This window comes from Podarcis muralis, chromosome 4, assembly GCF_964188315.1.
Source record: "Podarcis muralis chromosome 4, rPodMur119.hap1.1, whole genome shotgun sequence".
Taxonomy (NCBI): domain Eukaryota; kingdom Metazoa; phylum Chordata; class Lepidosauria; order Squamata; family Lacertidae; genus Podarcis; species Podarcis muralis.
This window is the reverse complement of record NC_135658.1, coordinates 66,851,563-66,872,612: the sequence shown is the minus strand read 5'-3', so window position 1 is coordinate 66,872,612 and position 21,050 is coordinate 66,851,563. Positions and strand designations below refer to the sequence as shown.

Sequence of the window (21,050 nt, the reverse complement as noted above, 5' to 3'; positions counted from 1 at the left end):
TTTCCTCCTTCATGTACTGTTGGCATCCATCTGCCTTGACAGTCAAACTGCTGTGTTTGCAGCACTGCAGTGACCTCCCCTTGGCACAAACCTGGACAGTGTGAGTGGAGGTCCTGGGCTGCCTAGACAACAAGACCCCCCTCTCAACCTCAGTGATGTGGTGTAAAGGAAATTAGAGCAATCCGTTTGGCACCAACTTGCCTGCAGGAGTTGCTGGAAGGAGGTGCATTCCAACCATCTTAGGGATCTATTGTGGATTTGTGTAGGGTTTACTCTTTAGCTTTTTCTTTTTCTGAAGATATCCCACAAGGTTTAGGATCAGAGTTTTCCTTCTTCTAGATGGGCTACCTTCCCACACTGATGAGCCTCATCTGCCCCTCACTTCCTTCTATAATGCAGAAACCACCTTCTTGACCATTGGAGCCACTATTGGCCACACCCGCTCAATCTGCTAGAACCTGTCTTCCCATGCAGGGGAAGACCCTTACTCACTGAGGGTTTGAGACCCACCAGCTACCCTCACCTGGTTTAGGCAGCCAGTCAAATCTGTTCCTGGGGTGTGGCTGCTGCCCCATGCTGACAGCTTCTAGGAGCTACAGGTGAGAGCTCAGTGCAGGGTGGCAACCCAGTCAGATGGGTGGGATATAAATAAAACAATCATCATCATCATGGAAGAGGACATCCCTATTTTCATTGGAGAAATGTTGGAGGGTATGTAAATGTACATTCCACAGTGCGGTATAATGAGGCAGTAGTTTAATGTTTTGGTTTTGGAGTTGAAGCTTCACGTATGTGCTCATCACTCAGTGACTCCAACATCAAGGGATGAATTGCATGTGTGAAATAGCCTCTGCAGATCAAATACTGCAGACAACTCACATCACTGTACTCTTCAATGGTGGCCACATTCACTTGTAAGTCATCCAGTAATCAAACAGGGAGCGATGTACTTGGCCCCAGATCATGATTCAGCACAGGAGGTGAATAGATTTACTCATCACTTTCTTCTGTGCCGAATAATCAGCTAGATGTGTGAAGAAGCATTTGAATGAGTCCCTTCTAACCATTTGCCCTAAGGTCACCAGACACTGGTTATGTAAAATTAGGGGCTTCTGAGATGATGCCAGACAAAATGGCAATTTAACAATGTTCTTAACACACACACACACACACACACACACACACACACACACACACACCTTGATCAGTTTCACAGTATTAAGAAGGGTGGAGTGCTCATCCAACACTGGTAAAAACAATGTCAATAGTTTTCTGAGATTTGTAGTTGTTGACTTCTCCCCCCCTCTCCCATCACCAAAGTAAACATGTTGCGGCTAGCAGCTAATCTCGGGATTAGCTGAACTTTGGGTTTCCGGGCTTCACAGCTTATAACTGAAGAAAAGCTTTGTTCCGGAACTCCACTCTACAAAAGTTGAGTTGTTTTTAATCCATCTTTATACCCACCAGCTTCCATGATAAATTGTATAGGCGGTGCAATTTCCTTTTCACTCACTCCTTACAGCTTCTTAACCAGGTAGTAAATGTTGTTGAATGCATCTGAGTTGCAGCTGCTCTCTTAATAGATATAATGAGATTTGCTAGGAGAGGAAACATTCTGTTTAATATTCTTATGCTTTAAAAACCAAAACAGCAACAAGTGTTGTGGTTACTCATGCGGCCTGCTTTGGATGTCAGTGCAGGACAGGCTACTGCAAAGTAAATGAACACAGTTTATTTACACCTAGCAGGGGCTCATCCACACTGTGTTTGCAGCTGTTTGCGTAGATCACATGACATTACCCTCAAACAACAACAATCTTGATGCTTTCCCCAAGCAAAATCAGGTTTACCAGATATGGAGATAATCTGATTGGGGAAACTGCGATCACAGAAAATTTGTTTCAGTAGTTTTGGGTGGGTAGATCAGTTGTCAGACATTCTGTTTCCATGCCTCCTACTTCCTTGATGCTTTCATTTCTTTCCTGGCTGTGCTTATAACTGTTTCCTGTGGCTCCTGGACTACATTTCCCCCCTCTGATCCCTCAGATCTGAACAAGGCAGAAAACTGCACTAGCAAACCACATTAAGAATTCCTACACCAGATATTGCATTATACAGTACTGCACAGCACAGCACAGCACAGCAAGTTAATCTGAAAAGTGTGCACTGAGAAAACGCAATTGCTTTTCATCTCCAGCTGTGCTGCTAACTATTCCTAGCACCTCTGAACTGAGCATTTCCCTCCTATTGATACCTCAGATGTGCACAAAACCAGAAACCTACACAAGCAAACTAATAGTGCACTTTTCTGGTTTTGTGCAAATCTGAGGGGCCACAGACCCAACCTCCTAGCAGAAGCATCTCTGACACATACTGGGATGGTGAGGGGGGAAGACAGCAGGAAGGCCAGGGCAGTTCAGGCACACCAGCAGGAGTCAATCTGGTGCTGCTGACAGGACACCCAAACTGAGCCGAAACAGCTGCTGTACCACTTATGCCAGAGATGGGGAACCTGTGGTCCACCAAATATTGTCGCACTTCAGTCCCCATCAGTCCCAGTGAGCATGGGCAATGGTTGGAGATGCTAGAAGCCAGCAACATTTGGGAGGGCCACAGGTTCTCCCTTGCTGGCTTATGCCAAGTTGGTTAGTTTTTTCCTCTTTAAATGACCTCATGCCTCTTTATTCTCTTCATCTTTGTTTAGCTGTAAGGGACCAAAAAGGAGAAATAAGGACAATGCGGCAAAAACTCTTCTTTCTCTAGTTCCCTTTAAATGCCCAGGACAGTCAAAATTTTACTAGACGTTCATAGAAGTTAATTAATAGCTATGCACAGACCTCCAACTGTGTCAAATTCTGGGGGAGTTAATCACTACTGTTTTGCACTAAAAATTAACTTCCCTTGGCCAAGTATGTAAATATATTACTGTACTGGAAGATTTTGGAAGACTTGTCTGGTAATTGCTTGACCCTTCCTAGTAAACTGAAAAAACAATACAGTTGCAGCCAATTTCAAATGTGAAAAGAGATATATGATCCTTAATTGTGATTCTGTCTTGTCTGCCATGCTATGAAACTGCTAGGCGCAGACATCCAGGGTTATGAGGGGAAGCACTGCCAGTTTTCTTGCCACCTGAATCAGGAGAGGCAACAGATGTAGTGTGGGCAGTGACAGACTGAACAAGGGCCAATAAACTATGACTGAACCCTGATAAGCTGAAGGTACTAGGGACACATACTTCTCATGTCCAGGAAACGGAAAGACAGCCAAATTTGGATTGTGTAGCACCCCTGCTGAAGGAGCAGCTACATAGCGTGGGGTTTCTCTTTGGTTCAGTGTTGTTGTTGGAGGTTCAGGTGATTGTGGTAGCAAAGAGCATCTCTTCCCAGCTATGGCCCTTCAAAGAACAAGACAACCTGCTATCAGTTACCTGGGCTCTGATGATTTCATTCAGATTATTGCAGTTCGCCTATGTGGGGCTACACTCAAAAACAAACTGGAAACTACAACAACTAGTGCAGAATGTGTCTGCCAAGTTATTAAGTAGGGCAGTGATATATGACCTAGTATCTCTGACCCTAAAAGTTCTGCATTGGCTGCCTCTGTACTACTGGGTTTCAAGGTGTTGGCAACTGTTTGTAGAGCCGTAAAAGACTCAAGGTCCAAATATCTGCAGGATTGCCTCCTCCTTAAAATTGGGGGTGATGAGAGAGCCAGAGTGGCGACGCAGAGGCAGAGGACTCTGCTTCTGATCCCTGCCAGGATTCATGGTGAGTGGGTGCATAAAGGCCTTCTCTGTGGTGGAAACACAACTTTGGAATGATCTTACCCTAGATTTTTTATTTATATAGACATTTACTTTTGACAATGAGATGTTTAATACTTAGTAGTAGGAGTTAGTGTTTTGATGATTAGCAATCCTAACAAAGTCTACTCAGAAGTCATATTGAATTGAAGACAAATGGGATTAGAATTATTATTTCATTTTTAGCTTGTGTATGTTTTTTATTCATTTTCAAAGTATTTTGCCTTACTGCTTCTTGTATATGACCCTGAGCTCCTTTGGATTCATAAATACCATAAATAAATTAATATTGCCAGTTGGAAGTGGTTCAGAACAACCCTGTAACATAGTTCTTTGGGATTACATCTCTTTTGCATGTTGGGGGTTAGTTATTTATTCTTTATTTACTCCCATTTTAATTCTACCCTTCCTCCTATGAGCTCAAGGCAGTATGCTTGGTTCTCCCACCCACCCTCTGAAGTAGGTTTGGCTGAGACATAGTGATTCATCCAAGATCATGCAGTGAGTTTCATGGCACTGTGCGGATTTTAAGGCTGAAAGAGTAGCATACAACAACCTTGTAATGTTGCCCACATTTATATCCCCACGATGCAGGTTGGGAGGTCAGGCTGAGAAAATAGCATTCAACAATCCTGTAGTGTTGTCTACTGCTACCATAGCCCTGTTGTAACTGGGGAGATAACCACTGACAAGGGTGTGTCTTTGAACAGGAGGCAACAACACAGCGCAATCCACATTGCTGGTCAGAGGTATGGTTGGTATGGATTTTCAGCCAAAATCCCTGCATACAAAACAGCCCACAGGTTGCAGCAAAGGGCCATTTATTCAACTTCTTCACCCCCAATCTGAACATAGCTGTCAACTTTCAGATTTGCAAATAAGGGATCAGCAGCCTCGAAAATAAGGGATCAGTAACCTCACCTTGTCCCGGGGATAGCAGCGGGAAGCAGCGCTGGAATAAGGGAATTTCCCGCGCAAAAAAAAAAAAAAAGGGGGGGGGGAGGTTGACAGCTATGAATCTGAATTCCTGCATTTAACTGCATGCAAAAGGCTTCCATGCACATGGACGGGCGACTTGAAAGGGCTGCATTAATGGGTGTCGCCAGGATTTTTGTTAGGGGGCAGGCTTTTGTTAGGGGGACAGGACCTCGTATGTTTATTGATTTTTATTGATGGGGGGGGGGGCAGCTACACCCATGGCTGCATTCAACTACTCAAGAGTACACCTTAAATTAAAGGACACGACCTTAGGTTCATTATCTCAACAGGAGATACTCTGAGTAGGACTATGGGCTCCTGTCTTTGCTTCTGTCTGCAGCCTTCAAGTTTTGGATTCCCCCATTGATTTCTATATAGACAATTCTAGTTCCACCCCGGGGAGAAGAGTGTAAAAAAGAAAAAGGCGTTTGCAAGCGAGAAACTTAAGAGATGGTCCACTTCCCTATGCCTTGCCTCTCTCTTAATTCAAACCCGCTTTTGCATTGTGCACTGGAAGTGAGTACAGGAAGCCCGTTCCAACCCCAGAGCAGCAGGAAAGGAGGCGCTGCAGAATCCGACGCTTCCTACGTTTCTTAGCTTTAGACCGTTCAGCTCCGGCAGCAAACCCGGAAGTGACCTGGCGTCACGTCCGGCGGTTCCCCGTCACGTGACTGCCTTAGAAACTGTGGAACATGGCGGCGCCCGTGTCTCCGCCGTTGGTGGCGGAAGAAGGGCCGGCGAAAGTGAGGTAAGGAGGGCTCTGCGGAAGGGTCTGGTCCCCCTTATGGGGACCTTCCCGCACGGAGGTGGAACCGGAGGTGGCGCGCGCTCGCTCGCTCGCTCATCCGCTCGTCTCAGCTGCCGGTTCCCACACGTGGCGCTTTCGTGATGAGGCAGCTCGCCACCCCCTCCCCCCACCGACCCAAGTATAAGCTGGGCTGCTCCTGCCTCTGGTAGTGGAAGGTTGAGCTGGGCTTCATAAGGGCGGGAAGGTTTCTCCAGGGGCCGCTGGGAAGCCTGACAGGCTTTGCGTGCCTCGGGTGCTACTTAGCTCCGAATGGGTGGGTTTAAAGTGTACCTGGGACAAAGCCATGAGGCAGGCAGATGTCATTTGTTGTGATGCGAAGGAAGGGGGGCGCTGCCGCGGGGAACGTATAGGTAGGTGGTGAGCTTTGAAGTATCGCCGTGGCTTGAAGCGAATGCAAAACCCTTAATGCTTAGTGAAATTGCAAAATCGTTAAGCCTTTAAAGAGAAAGGGTCACCGATCCGATCCAAGAAAGTGAGAAAAATAAGTGCCCCTTTTATGTGGATGCCGTTAGGCCTTTGGTATGTAATTAAAAAGACACCTGAGGCTATGCCAACTGTTGCAAACTCAATAGTAAAGAAGTGTTAAAGGAGTACAGTAATGTCTTAAGGATTGGCACTGGGAAGTTTGGTACATTTTAAAACAAAGACATTGTACTTCTATAGTTGGTTGGGGAACTGCTGTTGAAACATTTCTTAGACTTGATAATATGTATACATTTTGAACTAGAAATTGTATAGAACTGACAATCTGTGCCCAGTTTTTCTATCTTTTGTTTATTATTCGTTTTTTATTTTCCTCTATTTCTTGGTTGGAATAATAAGCTTGCATTCATTTCTTTTTTCCAAAAAATGTTTTGTAGCAAAATATTAAAACAAGTAAATTAAGTGTTTACAATTCAACTTTAACATTAATGGCTGCAATCCCAGCAGCCTTTGAACTTTGAATGAATATGCGTAGGATTTTGCCATAAAAGAACCAGTTTACAGGGCAAACTCACACGTGTCTTCACCGAAGTCCCACTGGGTTTCTTGTGATATACTTATCAGTTTGCATTTCTTAGTGCAGAAAGTATTGATCTGATGTGTAGAGATCTTTCCTATTCTAATTAATTCAAGAGGGTTCTGGGGGCTTTTCTGTATGAAAGAAAAAAGCAGGTGGTTCGTGATGTTTGGGTTATTCCTTCAGAGAAGCTGAGTACAGCTGGCTTAAATTCTTATCTCTTCTGTCAAGGTCATTCTGACTACAAAAATAGGCCAGAAGGAGCCTGGGTTTCACTTTCTCTTTCTATCTCTTTTCCTTCTGGTGGGGTGTTCTGTACATAGTATGCTTGGTGTTAAGGTTTAGACTTATAAGTTATTGTAAATTTAAGTTAAGTCTTCTGCAGCTGGATTTCTTATAGATTACATCCAATCCTGAATGTATTGGATTTGTGACCATTATGCTCATTTGCCTTCAGTAGCAGTAAAGCTCTGCTAGATGAAATAATTTTCTCTGGTCTATTTTTGGGGAATCCTGCAATGTGTTTAAGTTTTTACTCCGCTAACTATACATCGGAGTTCTGCTCTGGATCATATTGAGTAGAATTCCATGGCAAAACTATCATAACATTTGTTTGTTGTTTTAATCCAATAAGAAAACATTGTTATAAATGTTTGTATGCTCAACACTTGAGAAATCCTAGTTGACTGTTAGCTGGCCAATTACTACAAAAACAAAGAAGAATATTTTTTTCCATTTTCAGCCACAAAAAGTACAGAGCCCTTTTGAAGAAAGAGAAACGGAAGAAAAAGAGACAAGCACTAGCAAGACTGAGAGATTCAGGTAAAAGCTAAGTTGATGAACCGCACAGATTACTTGTGAAATATGAGCTAAATTTCAGCTCTCAGAAGATGGTTGTCATTGGTATTCAGAAGTGTTTAAAAATGTTGTTTTAGATTGAAAATAATAGGTAATTGTATTTCATTAGTTGTCAACAAGGCTGCAGCCTCTTCATCTGATCATAGGTTGGGAATTGCAATTCATGACTGTGGTAATCTTGAGAACATAGGCTCTATGCATGCACTGATGACTGTCTTGGATCTTAGATTGTGTAGAATTCAGTGGTTTGCCTCATGGCAAGGGTAAGCTATCTATATTATATATCTTAAAAGTGGTACACTTTTTTCTCTTCAGAAAAAGGAGAGAAAGATGAACAGGTTTCTGAAAAGCTAGAAGATGACAACCTAGATGATGAAGAAAAACAACTCGAAGAGGAAAGGTAAATTAAAATTATATAAAATTGGCACCTCTACTCTATGCATATTTACTTTGAATAAAGTTCCAGTGGCTGATATTCAATGAAATGTGATGGAACAAGAGGATGCCCCTATGATATATTAACATTGCTTAGCTAGCTCAACAGACCAAATGCAAAGGTGGTGGGTTGGATCCAGACTTTACTTCCACCTTCTTGTTGGCAGAGGTGGGGTGACTTTTGCCAATTCCGTCCTCCCCTTCCAGCCCACTGCTGTTGTGCAAGTGAAGTGTAAAGTTGCAGTGTTTAATTGCCTGTTTTAGGCCATAGTCCAAAACTCTGAGGAATTACTCTGCTAAATAGTCTTGAGGCTGCAACCTTATTCATAGCTATCTAGGGGTAATCTCCATTGAACATAGTGCTTTAAATGCCAAGTAAACATGTATAAGTTAGCACTGTATGAATTGGAGCCTGTGGCCCCTAGCTCTTCTGAGGCCTTTCTTTAGACGTCCACCTTTGAAGATTAGGTGAGCAACTACACAAGAGAGATCCCTGGAATTCTCTCCCCAGGTTGCTTAGTCTGACAGCATCATTATTACCTTTTAGACACCAGGCCATATTTCCCCCTGCGTGCCCACTCTTATTAGTAATTAGCTTATATGGTTTAGCCATATGGCTGCTACTTTACTGCTGTGCTTTTGCTATTTTAAACAGTACTTAATTTGAATATTACTATTTTAAATAGAGAGGCAGAATTATAAGTTTGATGATATTCAGTGATAACCCAGAATTCATCGGATTCTATTTGCAGGCAGAGGCTTCATGAAGAGTGGTTGCTGCGAGAAGAAAGGGCACAAGAAGCTTTTAAGATCAGGAAAGCAAAAGAAGAGGCAGCAAGAAAACGTCAAGAAGAGGAAGAGGTGCAGTATATGCTTTGACTACCTTTTTGGAGCAGACATTCTAAACATAAAAATAATTACTGAGGTCTTTATTAAAAAAACAACAACACCAAAAAGCAATGGTTGTGTGAGAGGACTTCTCTCTCCAGCCACCCATCACCTCCATCTGTCTCTGCTGGAAAACCCTGCAACCTGCTGGAGCAGGGTTGCTGGAGGAACTGCAGGGGGGAAATGAGAACCAATTCTGTCAGAGGTGACTTTTCCACTGGCAGATGGACAGTGTTAGATTTCACACCTTCATTTTACCTTTGACTAATTTTGGAAAACACAGCACTAAAGTATAGTGCTTAAGGCTGGCTTATTTCTGGGAAAGTTTTCATCAATTGTTGGGAGGCTGATTTTAAATGATGAGGGCAAAGTTGGACTTTTAAGGCTCGTTCAGTTCTGTGTTAACTGTAATCTGCAATGAAGGAGGGCGGGAAGAAGTTTACACACACCTAATGACCTATGTTGCTTTCTTCAGTATCTCAAAAAAAGTAAGTGGCAAATTAGCTTACATTTATCACTTATTGGTTAAAGCAAATAGCAACTAAAATTATTTTATTTGTTCAGCCTTCATGGAGATATTTAGCATAATGCCAGTCTCTGGTTTTTTTTTTTAAAGCAAAGAATAAAAGAAGAATGGGAGGAACAGCAAAGGAAAGAACAAGAGGAGGAGGACCGGAAAAAACAAGTGAAGAGAGAGAGAGAGGTGATTCCTGCTCTAGGAGGATAAAACACAGTGCATATCCTCTTACAGTAATAATAGGACTAAAAAAAAAGTACAAAATGACATAGTGTAGGAACACGAGGGTTGAAAAGTTTTTCTTTCTGTGCTTCTGCATAACGTTGTAAATGGAACATGCTATGAATAAGTGAGGCTGCAATGCTATACCTGCTTACTGGGAGTAAACCCCATTGAATTCAAAAGGATTTACTTCCGAGTAGACACGTATAAGAAAGCAGTGTAAATGTAGATGCACCCTTCGTTATTCAGGGCAGCATATAAGTTGCTAATATTATTGCTGCAGTATCTTGCCTTATTCCTAAGGCTCCGGGCAAATGCTTGTTATTTTTCATTGTTTTTAAAAGGCACAGGAAACAGAATGACAAAATAGAATCTCCCCTGAAATGTTCCATGAGTGCTCCCAAATATTTTGTGCCCTCTGGCAGCCTGCTTCACTGCAGCTGGCAATTGTGATTACACTTCATGAGGGAGAAGGGACACAAAACTATCAGCAGCTATTCATACATTTGTTGGTAGCTGCCGCCAGGCTATCCTTCCCTGCAGTTCTGCAACTGGCTGAGGGAAGGGTTTCTTGTGACTGTTGGGCCAGTCCTCACACACAGAATTATTGTTGGGAGGTTCTGGGCACAAGCTATGAATTCTTATGTTTAACTGTAGTGTAATCTCTCTAAGAAGCTGTAGCAAGTATACGTATACTAACTTCTTTTTAGAACTTAACTTCACAAGTAATTTTACTGCTGCGATTCCTTAACCATTTTTTCCACTCAAAAGATGTTACAGCTCATCTTTACCTGACTCATTCATCAAGATGTATCTTTTTCTATAGCTTGCTGGGTGTGGGAAGGAACATAATATAATGCTTTCGGCTTCTTGTAGGTTAATTTGTTGAATGCCTTGCTCAGCATATAGAGAGCAAATGGTGATCTTAATCATGGAATTGTAGAGTTCGAAGGCACCCTGAGGATCATCTGCAACCCCCTGCAATGCAAGAATATACAGCTGCCCCACATAGGGATCCAACCTGCAACCTTGGCATTATCAGTACCTTGCTCTAACCAACGGAGCTATCCAGGCCCATGATTTGCCTCTTATTATGTTGGGATTTAACTGGTCCAGAACAATCATCAAATGAGATTGTGAAACTGTTTTAGTTGACCAGCAGTTTGTGTAATGTATAGATCGCACTCCTTGACTGAGTACTCCTCCTAGTATCTTTTGAAAGTAGATGAAATTGTTGGAAACGGTCCATTCCTTACTACTTCAGCAAAAGTATGATGTTGAGGGAAATTGCCACTTTTAGCTTTGATGGAAGTAATAATTTTATTTGATTTTCAAAACTTATATATCCCACTCTTTGTCCTAAGACCCCTGTCATTTATGTCACTACATAAATGACAAATTTACCATGAACTAGAAACCATCCATCAGTTTCTTAAAAATCTAGGTGTTCCTCTACATTGAAAAACCTGACAAAAAGGACATGTCTTCAGCTGGTGCCTGTAGCGAAACAATGTTGCCACCAGCCAGATTTCTAGGTGGAGCATGTTCTGTAGCTGGGATGTTCTTTCTAAAGATATTCATTTACTGATTCATCAGCCCCCAAACTTTTTCTTTGATATGGGGATTCAGCTTCAGTTCATTGGCCCTTATCCAGCCCATTACGGCATCTAGACATTTGAGAAGCCAGGGGGGGGGGAAGATGTACACTGGAAATCAGTGCAAGCTGACAATTAATCCAAAACAAGTGTGTGTATGTCAGGGGAAAGATATTATTGCTAAACTTGGGTGATTGGGTTCCTAAGGCACTCCTTTCTGGTAGTCCAATAGAAAACCCAAAGCTGTTTAATAATTCTCCTTACTCTATTGGAAGATTCCTTTTTGCAGGCTGAACTTTCAGTACGCTGGTACCCAGCTTGAATACATACTGGGGCACTGAACTCTGGTTACACAGATATGATAGGGACTCTGTCCCTCTCAAAGACACCACTGCATTGGTGGCAGCAGGTGGACCTGGGTATGTTTGAGCTTCTGGACATCGCTGAGTAAACTGTTTCAAAACCAGGTTCTAGGCACAATCTTCACAGCAGAGTCTTTGGCATCAAATCCTTCAGGAGAAAATTCCATGTGATAAGAAACTGGATGGTGAATCTGGGCCACTCAACTCAAATAGATGTTGAGAAAGGTCTTCAAAAGATGTATGCCTATGCTAAATCACTTGCAGGACTGGGCTGCTGTCTTTATTTGACTTGCAGATACTTGGAAAGTGAAACAATATGGTAATATATTTTAACCTTCAGTTCTGTTTGCTCTTTAAGCTCTTTGTGTCAAAATTTTGGAATTGTGTCAAATAATTGGAGGAATTGTTTAAATGTAACTAGAATGTTTTCTACATTTTTCTTTGGGCATTCTTAATAACATGGAAGCTTTTTCCAGTTTTATTTGACAAAACTAACAGAACATAATATAAAACCTGAATATTATGGTCTTGACTGAAGAAACCAGATGATGTCTCCATTCAGGGTTTTCACTAGTCCTATGTTTGCACCATTTATAGGAAGCTGTGCAGAAGATGTTGGACCAGGCTGAAAGTCAGGTATGTTTAGAGCTCTTGAAAATGGATACTGAGCTGCTCTTCTTTCTGGAGAACAATGGCCGCTTGTTCTTTCATGTGGGTTATGTAATTAGCTTGGATCGCGCCATACGTCTCTCTTTAACAGATTATGCCATTCCTGACTCAGGCTTGCCCTGCAGCTTGCTATGAATTTTGCCAAGAACTAGACTGTGTGGACCTCATCCTGGTCCAAAAAGATGCCTTTTATTAAGAATATGTGCTCAAAATCAACATGGAGCTGTTCAGTATCAGTCATTCAGAGATTCAATGCGCTCCTGATATATAATTTTTAAGAGCTGATGGACCATGAAGATGCTCATAAATTTGCTGGTGTGACTGAATTAGATTCCTGTGCTTTAAAGTCTCTCTGAAGGTCAGAGGAGAGGGATTGATTGTACAGGTTCTAATGCTACAGAAAAGGTGTTATTCTCTTTGGAAAGAGAGTTGCCTTCTGCAGTGCATAAGTGCAGTGCCCAGAAGTATTTTAGCACTCTGCATACACTCAACAGCACTTGCAGTTGGGCTACAATTCTATGCTCGCTTTCCTGGGAGCAAGTCCTGTTGAATTTAGTGGGATGCACAAGGCCTGTTGAAGCTTACTGGGATGCATAACAAAAATTGTTCAGTATATTCAGTGTACAAGTTTCACACTTCTAAGTCAAAGTGTATGTTTTTAGGGTTAAACCTCTCCAGTCATTTTTTTGTCTAGATTTCAACATTTCAAGCAGACTTTGGTATTTCCCTAAACCGTTCAGTGACATTCCATTTCAGTGCTAAGATTGTTTCTCCCCACCATCTTGCAATTATAATCACTCCTATTTTCATAGATAAATTGAATTTATCCATGACCAGTATTCAGTTTGTTAACATATATAATGTTCTTGTTTTCTCTAAAAAAAATCCAGGTAGAAAATGGAACCACCTGGCATAATCCAGAGCCCCCAGAGAATATGGGACGTGAGAAAGATTGTGCCAATTGCCCATTCTATATTAAAACTGGAGCTTGCAAATTTGGAGACAGGTAATTCAGTTCTATATGGGCCTTTGAAAAAGATGACTTGCATTTTATTTTGCTGGGGGCAGGGAATCTATAGGTGCATTACTGTTTCAATACTTCAGTTTAGCTCTTATTTTCACACAGAGATAGGAAAGAGATTTCTGCTTTTTCATGTTCAAAAGCCTGTGAATGGAAACACCTTCCATTCGTGGAGGGGAAAATATAGGATCTAAGTCGCTGTTTCTTGAACTGTTCCATTTTAAATGGAAGATATAAATACCGTATTTTTCGCCCTATAGGACGCACTGTCCCATAAGGCGCCCCTAGTTTTTAGGGGGCGAAATAAAGGGGAAAAAATTATTTTTCCCCCAGGCGTGGGGCTGTCAGGCTTCCCCAGCCCACAAACAGGCAGCTCTCTGCAAGCAGCGGGAGCCCAGCGCCGGGCTCCCGCTGCTTGCGGAGAGGTGCGCGAAGCCTGGACGCGCTGAGCTCAGCGCGTGCAGGCTTCAGCATGCAGGCAACTCCCCGCAAGCAGCGGGAGCCCAGCGATGGGCCGACCCCTCTCGCTCTCCAGGCTTCAGCGAAAGCCTGCATTTGCCCCATAGGACGCACACACATTTCCCCTTCATTTTTGGAGGGGGAAAAGTGTGTCCTATAAGGTGAAAAATACGATAACTGCTACTGCTGCTTGTATTAAAGTTCTAGTTTTTAATTTCCCCCCACTGCATATTAAGCCCATGAAAATTAGGAAAGAAGGACCGGCATAGCTAAAGGAATAAATGATGGATGGTACAGAATTGAACCTCTTCAAAGTCTGAAGTTAATTATAGCTGCTGGAGAACTAAAATCTATGTTGGTGCTTGTGTTTTTAGCTTCATTGCAAATGCAACCTAGATTCTGAAATTGAGAATCTGCGTTCAGGGCCAGATTAATAGAGTTTTTGGCAAAAGAGAGATCTATCCACCTAGGTAATTCACACCAAAGTACGCCTCCAGCAGAAATGGTGACTCCAGAAAGCCCAAATGCTTGTCCCCAAGCTAGCTAACTAGCATGGGGAATGTGAATGTTACTTTCACAAGTCACAACTGAGACATCAAACAAAACTGCAAGCTAGTTTTGGTGAATGTGTCTACAACGCATCCAGCTTTGTACTGAATTCTTTGCTTCTCTAACTTTTTCAGACAGATTGCTTGGGTCAAGAGCCTACAAGTTGCACGTTATGAAATAGAATTGGGCAAGAATACAATGCATTATTTCAATTTTTATGCACTTCTTTTATAGAGCTGTTTGTATGGTACATAACGGATCTTAATTCGGGCATGGGCTGAATGCTCCCCATGCTCAGTCTATACTAACCTAAGTTTTTGAATTCAAACCTTATAAGGTACCTTGAGAACTTTTTATCGGATTGCCTATGCATATGAGGGACTAAGTATTTATACTAAAGTGCATAATATATGGTTGCAGCTTCAGCAGCTGGAATAAGTGCTTTCTTTCTTTCTTTCTTTCCTTCTTTCTTTAAGATGTTCGCGGAGGCATAACCATCCAACCTCTAGTCAGACACTCCTTATTAGGGGTATGTTTTTCACTTTTGGGATGGAGCAGTGTAAAAGAGATGACTATGACACAGATGCAAGCCTGGAGTACAGTGAGGAAGAAATGCACCAACAGTTCCTAGATTTCTATGAAGATGTACTTCCTGAATTCAGGAATGTGGGAAAGGTTATTCAGTTCAAGGTAAAACGCAAAATACTGTTTTGCTATTCCCTTAAGTAATTGCAGGCTGAGATCCAGTGTAATGTTAGTGCAAGAAATTTGAGAGCTGATGTTGGGCAAGTGGTAGCCCACAAGCTTGAGGTATCACCAAGTATCATAGTGGTTGTGCTTGGGGTCTCACAACAGCTTTTGCAAGCACAAGACACTCACTGTAACTCTTGTGCTACACCGGAACAATGCTTATGCTAGTGGAATAACTGTTGTGTGAATGGGCTGCCACATTTGGAGATCATCCTAGGCATTCCTAATTTCCCTTCGTATGCAGATGTGGAGGGTAAAAAATTGGGGAGGAAGCAGTTAGACCAGGATCTCTACCATGAAACACTCTGTGTGTTCAGTGGGCGTGGAGTCAGAACAAGTCCCTCTTAATTCCTTAGTTTTTCACACATTGCGTTTCCATTTTGGCTTCATTGTTGTTAAATAAATCATGACATGGTGTAATATGTCATGTGTTGTTATTCATCTGAGGTTGCATTTTCCAAATCTTAAGACCTGCTAAGGAACAGATGGTTGTTATTATATCCCCATATGTAAAACCACAGAATTCAAAGAGGATGTACTGTATTTTCCCATGACTGTATAACCCATTAAATCAAGGGGAAAGTAACACTTCTTACTTTGCGTTATGTGAGAGCTGTTTTGGAATGTGCAGTTGACGAATCACAGACAATGTTAAATATTTATAGCAATCGTAGTTCATGGATTTCACTTACACAGCACATTGTTCTTCAGGAAGATGGGCCTAATGCAGTGTGGGTTAGCCACACTGTGTGCCAGTTATTTATGTCAAAAATCCAGCTGAATCCTGAAGTGTGTGTTGGTTAGGCAGAAGGGTTAGGTATCAGTTATTGAATTTGACATTTGAATTTGACATACCTAGAACTTGAAAATATTACCTACATTCCAAATTGAATATAGCCCCCACCCCCAGTGCATTTGTTACCCAGTCCGCTTGCTCAGCTTGTGGTACAATAAGAGAGATTGCACTTGTGTGCGCTTTTTAAAATGAAACTAAAACAAGTAAGACATAACAACAACAACAAAACATGCCATATTCTCTGCTCTCCCACCTCCCTAGCCCTCAGTGGTACAGTTAGATTACAAATCCGTTAAGAATTATTATGCTTATCAGTTTTGTTTTGTTGTGCAACTTGGAATAATTGGAAGGAGTTCAGGTGTTTTGTTTACCCACTCCAGTGGAGATAAAGATCATCAGCTTGTTGCCATGATGCGATTTGATGTTCATATATCAATGTTATGATAGCCATATCTGTCATAGGATGGGTGATAATCTGTCTGTCCTGTGATTGTTATTAATACATGAAAAAAGGCCACCAAACCATGAAAGAAAGTGCATTTTGTGTGCTATAATTAAATAAGGTATCTTGTAAACCACTCAACTAAAGCAGCTGTGTAAGGATACAAAGAAACTGTGCTTCCTTAAGTTTTAACCTGCTTTTGATATAGGTGAGCTGCAACTTTGAACCTCATCTTCGAGGAAATGTTTACGTTCAGTACCAAACGTAAGTATTTAAAATTTAGTAGTTGGTAAACTGAATGAGAAATCATAAGGAAGGTTTATGTGGTATGGGTGGGCATATTGGTAGAGCTCTTTCCCAGGAAAGATGGCTAATTCTCCATGTTGATGCAATATCACTTGATTGAATTGTATTGCTTTTATGAGGTTCTAATAATACGTTTTTATTTTTAAAGAGAACAAGAATGTCAGCAGGCTTTTGCTTTATTCAATGGTCGATGGTATGCAGGTCGGCAGCTTCAATGTGAATTTTCTCCAGTAACAAGGTGGAAAACAGCTATTTGTGGTAAGTCAGTGAAAACCTCCAGCTCTAATAGCTGGTATCTTTCAGCCTAAATATCTTTCATGTAATTGAATTATACATAAATTATAATTTTAAAGTGAATGCAACTGATGGGGTGTTGGCCCTATCGACACATTGGATAGTATCTTATTTGAAAGACCCCGTTCTGCATTAAGTAATAAATACGTTTCCACACCTTTGAGAGCTTAAAGTACATCAGGAGATATCATGTGTATTCGAACCCACCATGCTACACCTTGGCATCACAGGATCAAGCATTTTCTATATTCAAAAATACAATTGTGAAACAGGGATTTGTGCATATATTTACACCACACAAGACACAAGATAGCACCTATGAGAGATGATGCCAGGGCCCAGCAGTAGCAGCTGTTTCTGAGTCAGTGCATTTGCTAGAGCTGCTGGCTTCCAGGCCCTGAATATGGTTCAGTGATACCTCTGGTAGGGATGCCTGGGCCACACTGAGCTGTCTGATACAAGTTGATGGGCCTTCCGCTTGACTGCCATGTGGTTACACAGAAACAGATATCGCAGTTGCTAGAATACATATACACCTAAAAGTGAACAAGATCATATATGACTCTGATTCAAACTTGCCTTTCTGTTGGGCAAGTTGCTATTACCCAAAGCACTTGCTTTTTGTCCATGTTGTATCAAGATAAGGGGCAATATCTAGCTGTGACTTCCAGCTTAGGCAACAGACTTCTGCTTGCACAAATGGGATTTGCTCTTCCTCTCCTGCACCACCTTAAAATCTGCAACGGGCACAGAATCCAACTGTGTCTTCAAATGCAACATTGATTTCCTACAGTTATTAAAACGAGACATGATCCACCCCTTTCACCCATACATCTGTGATAAGAAATATTGTGCAGATAAAAATAAACATAGAAGCGTCCCACTGAGTCTGCTTAGCTTTCAAAGGTTATAATTACGGTTGTCTTCAGACTTTGATAATCAGTTTCAAAATTGGTTTTCAGGTTTGTTTGAAAGGCAAAAGTGTCCAAGAGGGAAGCATTGCAACTTTCTTCATGTGTTCAGAAATCCAAACAATGAGTTCTGGGAGGCCAACAGAGATATTTACAATACCTCAGAATGGACCAAAGAGGCAAGTAAATATTCAGAAAGGAGAAATAGAGCGGGATACCATGAAAACTATTACAGCAGGTCAAGAAGAAGAAGTAGTCAAAGTCCAGATCACGCTTACAGCAAAAGAAACGGAGACTCTGAAAGGGAAAAGAGTTATCACAAACGTAAGAAAAGACAATTTCCTGAGAGGTCACGAAGTCGTGGAAGGCGACGGTCACGCAGTAAGAAGAGGCGAGGCCGGAGTCGCAATAGGAGCCCAACCCGTAGCCGTAGCATAAGTTCCTCTCGGTCGAGAAGTCGAGGTAGAAAACGATCCAGCAGCAGAGGCAGAAATAGTTGAATTTGTTGCTGAACTACTTTTCAAGATACTTGTGGATATAAAAATTTGGTGCTTACCAGAGCTGTTGCATACTAGAGACCTGCCTGTGCCCTAGAAATAAAGCTGATGTGGGCTATCTTTATTTTTGGCAATGATTATTTAAGGGAATACATCTCACAATCTTCAAAACTTGTTTACCCAATTATTTGTTATTCTGTCATGAAAGTCTGGTGTTCTTTATAAATCCCCCCCCCCCTCATTCTAATGTACCATAGTTAAGCAATTGTGCCAAGGTTCTACCTGTCTTTTTGTTTAGAAATTTGTAAATAAATTCAGTGCGTGATTTTGTTTCTTAAAATGCCAAAATAATTTTTTGGTGGATAGGATACAAAAAGCCCTTTTTAAAATTATTTAGAACTGTTAGGGCTAAGGTGGGGACAAAACTAACACGGCATGGTTCTTACTCTGTAGCTATCGTCCTTTGTTTGCATGTGAAATGTTTTGGTATACCAATTCAGGGAGTAGTTCAAAACAAGCAACTTGGCTAATGTGTTTTGGTCCGAGTACAATTGGAAGGCAACAGAGCACACGATAAAACACATGCATACATAATCCCATCTTTCTGGATCAGCACAACCTACCCCAAAGTGTAAAATACAGCTCTTATTTCAGGGGCTATTGCTAGGAACAAATGAGCTGCTGTGTGTGGAGTCAAGAAGCTGTGTTTTCTACTGTATTTTTTTCTTGCTTGTAAGTATAGGAAAAGTTTAGTATTACTGGCCTCTGAAGACGTGTTTGCTGTTCTGATATTGGAATACAGATCTAAAGCACTAATGTGCATCCTCTTATATAAGTCAAGTTACTGCAATTCTTTATTAAGAAAATATGTGTTTATCAGAATTGGGAAGTGGGTTGCCCAGTTTTAGCCCCACTTCAGACATCTATTCTTAGCCATATGGATTCCTGTAATTATTTCTTGTAGTTTGCAGGATCCACCTGGGACTCTCTTCTAAACTTCAGATCCCGAGTCATATATCATTCAGATTAAAACACTGTGCAAAAGCGTAGCTCTCAGGTGTTTTAGTGCAAGATGTTTAGCAAACATCAGCTGCGAGCATACAATCTCTTTTTGGAATGCGGGTTTCTAGAAGTTTAGCCAGGGGTAAAAAAGATTAGGTTGAGGGGAGCTTATGTGAAAGTTATTGAAAGCTGTTTGCCTAGAAGCATTATTCATGGTTTTCTGGTGCCTGGAACTTACTGCCAAAGGGGTTTACATAAGCCCTATTCAGCTGTCTTATGTGATTACAATTCCAAAAGGGCAGAAAGCAGGGATGTGCTTCCTGATTCTGCTCCTTCCATCTCATCATATTTGGCAGTGGGGAGCTGCTGTAAGGTAAGTTATTTGTGCAAGTTACAGACATAAATGTATGCAGAGTTCACATACAGCAGTTACCCAAACTACATGAAAGGTGTATAGATGGAGCCAGGAACTGAAATCCTGCTCCATTTCCATGTGTAACTGTGAGCTGGATAATGCTACAAAGCAGGTAACCAAGAACTGCCACAAACAGTTTACAATAGATTTGAAGAGCACTTTAAGGTGATGCTGCCATCACACTTTTTAAAGGTATAATAGGCTTCTGGGTCTAGGAGAGGCACATACTGAGAATAATTATTTCTGTATATTACATCACCAATGAGGATTACTGGTATTTTTTATTCATTTAGGGTAGACACACCACACCTATGAAAAGTACAATTTTGGTATAGTATATTAAACTACTCTGAGTTGATCTCAAAAAACTTAAATTCAATAGGTACAGAATAAACTTGTACCAAAAAATTCTTACAGCCGTAAGAAAAATCCATTTTACAGTGTGAGAAGAGTCTCATAAAGAGAACTGTCTCCCCACCACCTGAAGAGCGTGGCCAGAAAAGAGCATTGAGAGATTGTGTCTTGGCCCCATGGTCCTTGTACTTTGGTGTGCTGCAGGAAACAATTATGTTGCCAATGCTGTTTAATAGCTGTGTTAGGAGCAGTCATTCACAGCTTGGGGGGAAATGTCTTATGTTGATGATACCCAGCTCTGGATTTCTTCATATCATGAGTCAGGAAAGGCAGAGCCTAGTCTGGAATGCTGTCCAGAGGCATTTGTGGAATGGATGGGTAATAAGCGAAGCTTAAACCCAGTGTAGTTCCAATTCCAGGAGATGGATTGGATCCTGCCTGTCCAGGATGGGGTTACTCTCCTTTTGTCAGAACAGGTGCATAGGTTGGGGGTGTTCCTGCATCCATCTTTGCTGCTGAGGCTTAGTGGCTAGGAATGCCTTTTACCTGCTATGGTTAGTGTTCCAATCACAGCCCTTCTTGGACAGGGATAACCTGGCTACGATGATTTATACATTGATAACCTCGACTTTTATTATTGCAATATGCTCTTATGTGCCCAGTCCAGAAGTTCCAACTCGTACAAAATACATACCTGGCACTTAAAAGTTTTCACTGGCTGCCCCCCGGTTACTAGGACACGGTCAAGGTTCCTATGTTAATTTGCAATATCCTTAACCCCGATATTCTAGCCTGATCACTGAGATCTTTGGGGGAGTCTCTTTTGGTGGCTTAGATGAACAGCTCACTACTACAAACTGCATTCAACCGAGATCCTTGCTGAACTCCGGATCTAATCTTTTTTTGCTTCATCAGTCGTTTTACGACTGTGTTGGCTTTATGATGTTAATTGTTCTTGTTTTCCTGACTCATTTTCTGTGAACTATTTTTATGCACATCGCCTAGAAGTACAAATAATCACGTCTATTTCTTTACAAGTAAATACGAACAAGAGATCATACAGAGCAGATTGGGTATTGGAGCTGGTTGCTGGAGAAGGAAGAGAATGGCCATTATT

At 41.6% G+C, this 21,050-nt stretch overlaps 1 protein-coding gene and 1 long non-coding RNA gene across 2 annotated transcripts; one reads left to right on the top strand and one right to left on the bottom strand.

The window, feature by feature from the left end:
* Positions 1-1,684: 1,684 nt before the first annotated feature.
* Positions 1,685-5,453, bottom strand: LOC114596261 (uncharacterized). Its single transcript, XR_003706486.2, has 3 exons — positions 4,727-5,453; positions 3,239-3,397; positions 1,685-2,704 (listed from the first exon to the last, which is right to left on the bottom strand). It is a non-coding gene; the product is annotated as an uncharacterized LOC114596261 (long non-coding RNA).
* Positions 5,417-18,286, top strand: ZRSR2 (zinc finger CCCH-type, RNA binding motif and serine/arginine rich 2). Its single transcript, XM_028727615.2, has 11 exons — positions 5,417-5,531; positions 7,334-7,413; positions 7,765-7,849; positions 8,637-8,745; positions 9,389-9,475; positions 12,066-12,104; positions 13,028-13,143; positions 14,643-14,856; positions 16,363-16,418; positions 16,609-16,718; positions 17,717-18,286. The coding sequence occupies exons 1-11, from the start codon at positions 5,476-5,478 to the stop codon at positions 18,163-18,165; spliced, it is 1,401 nt and encodes a 466-aa protein (XP_028583448.2). The 5' UTR covers positions 5,417-5,475; the 3' UTR covers positions 18,166-18,286.
* Positions 18,287-21,050: the final 2,764 nt, after the last annotated feature.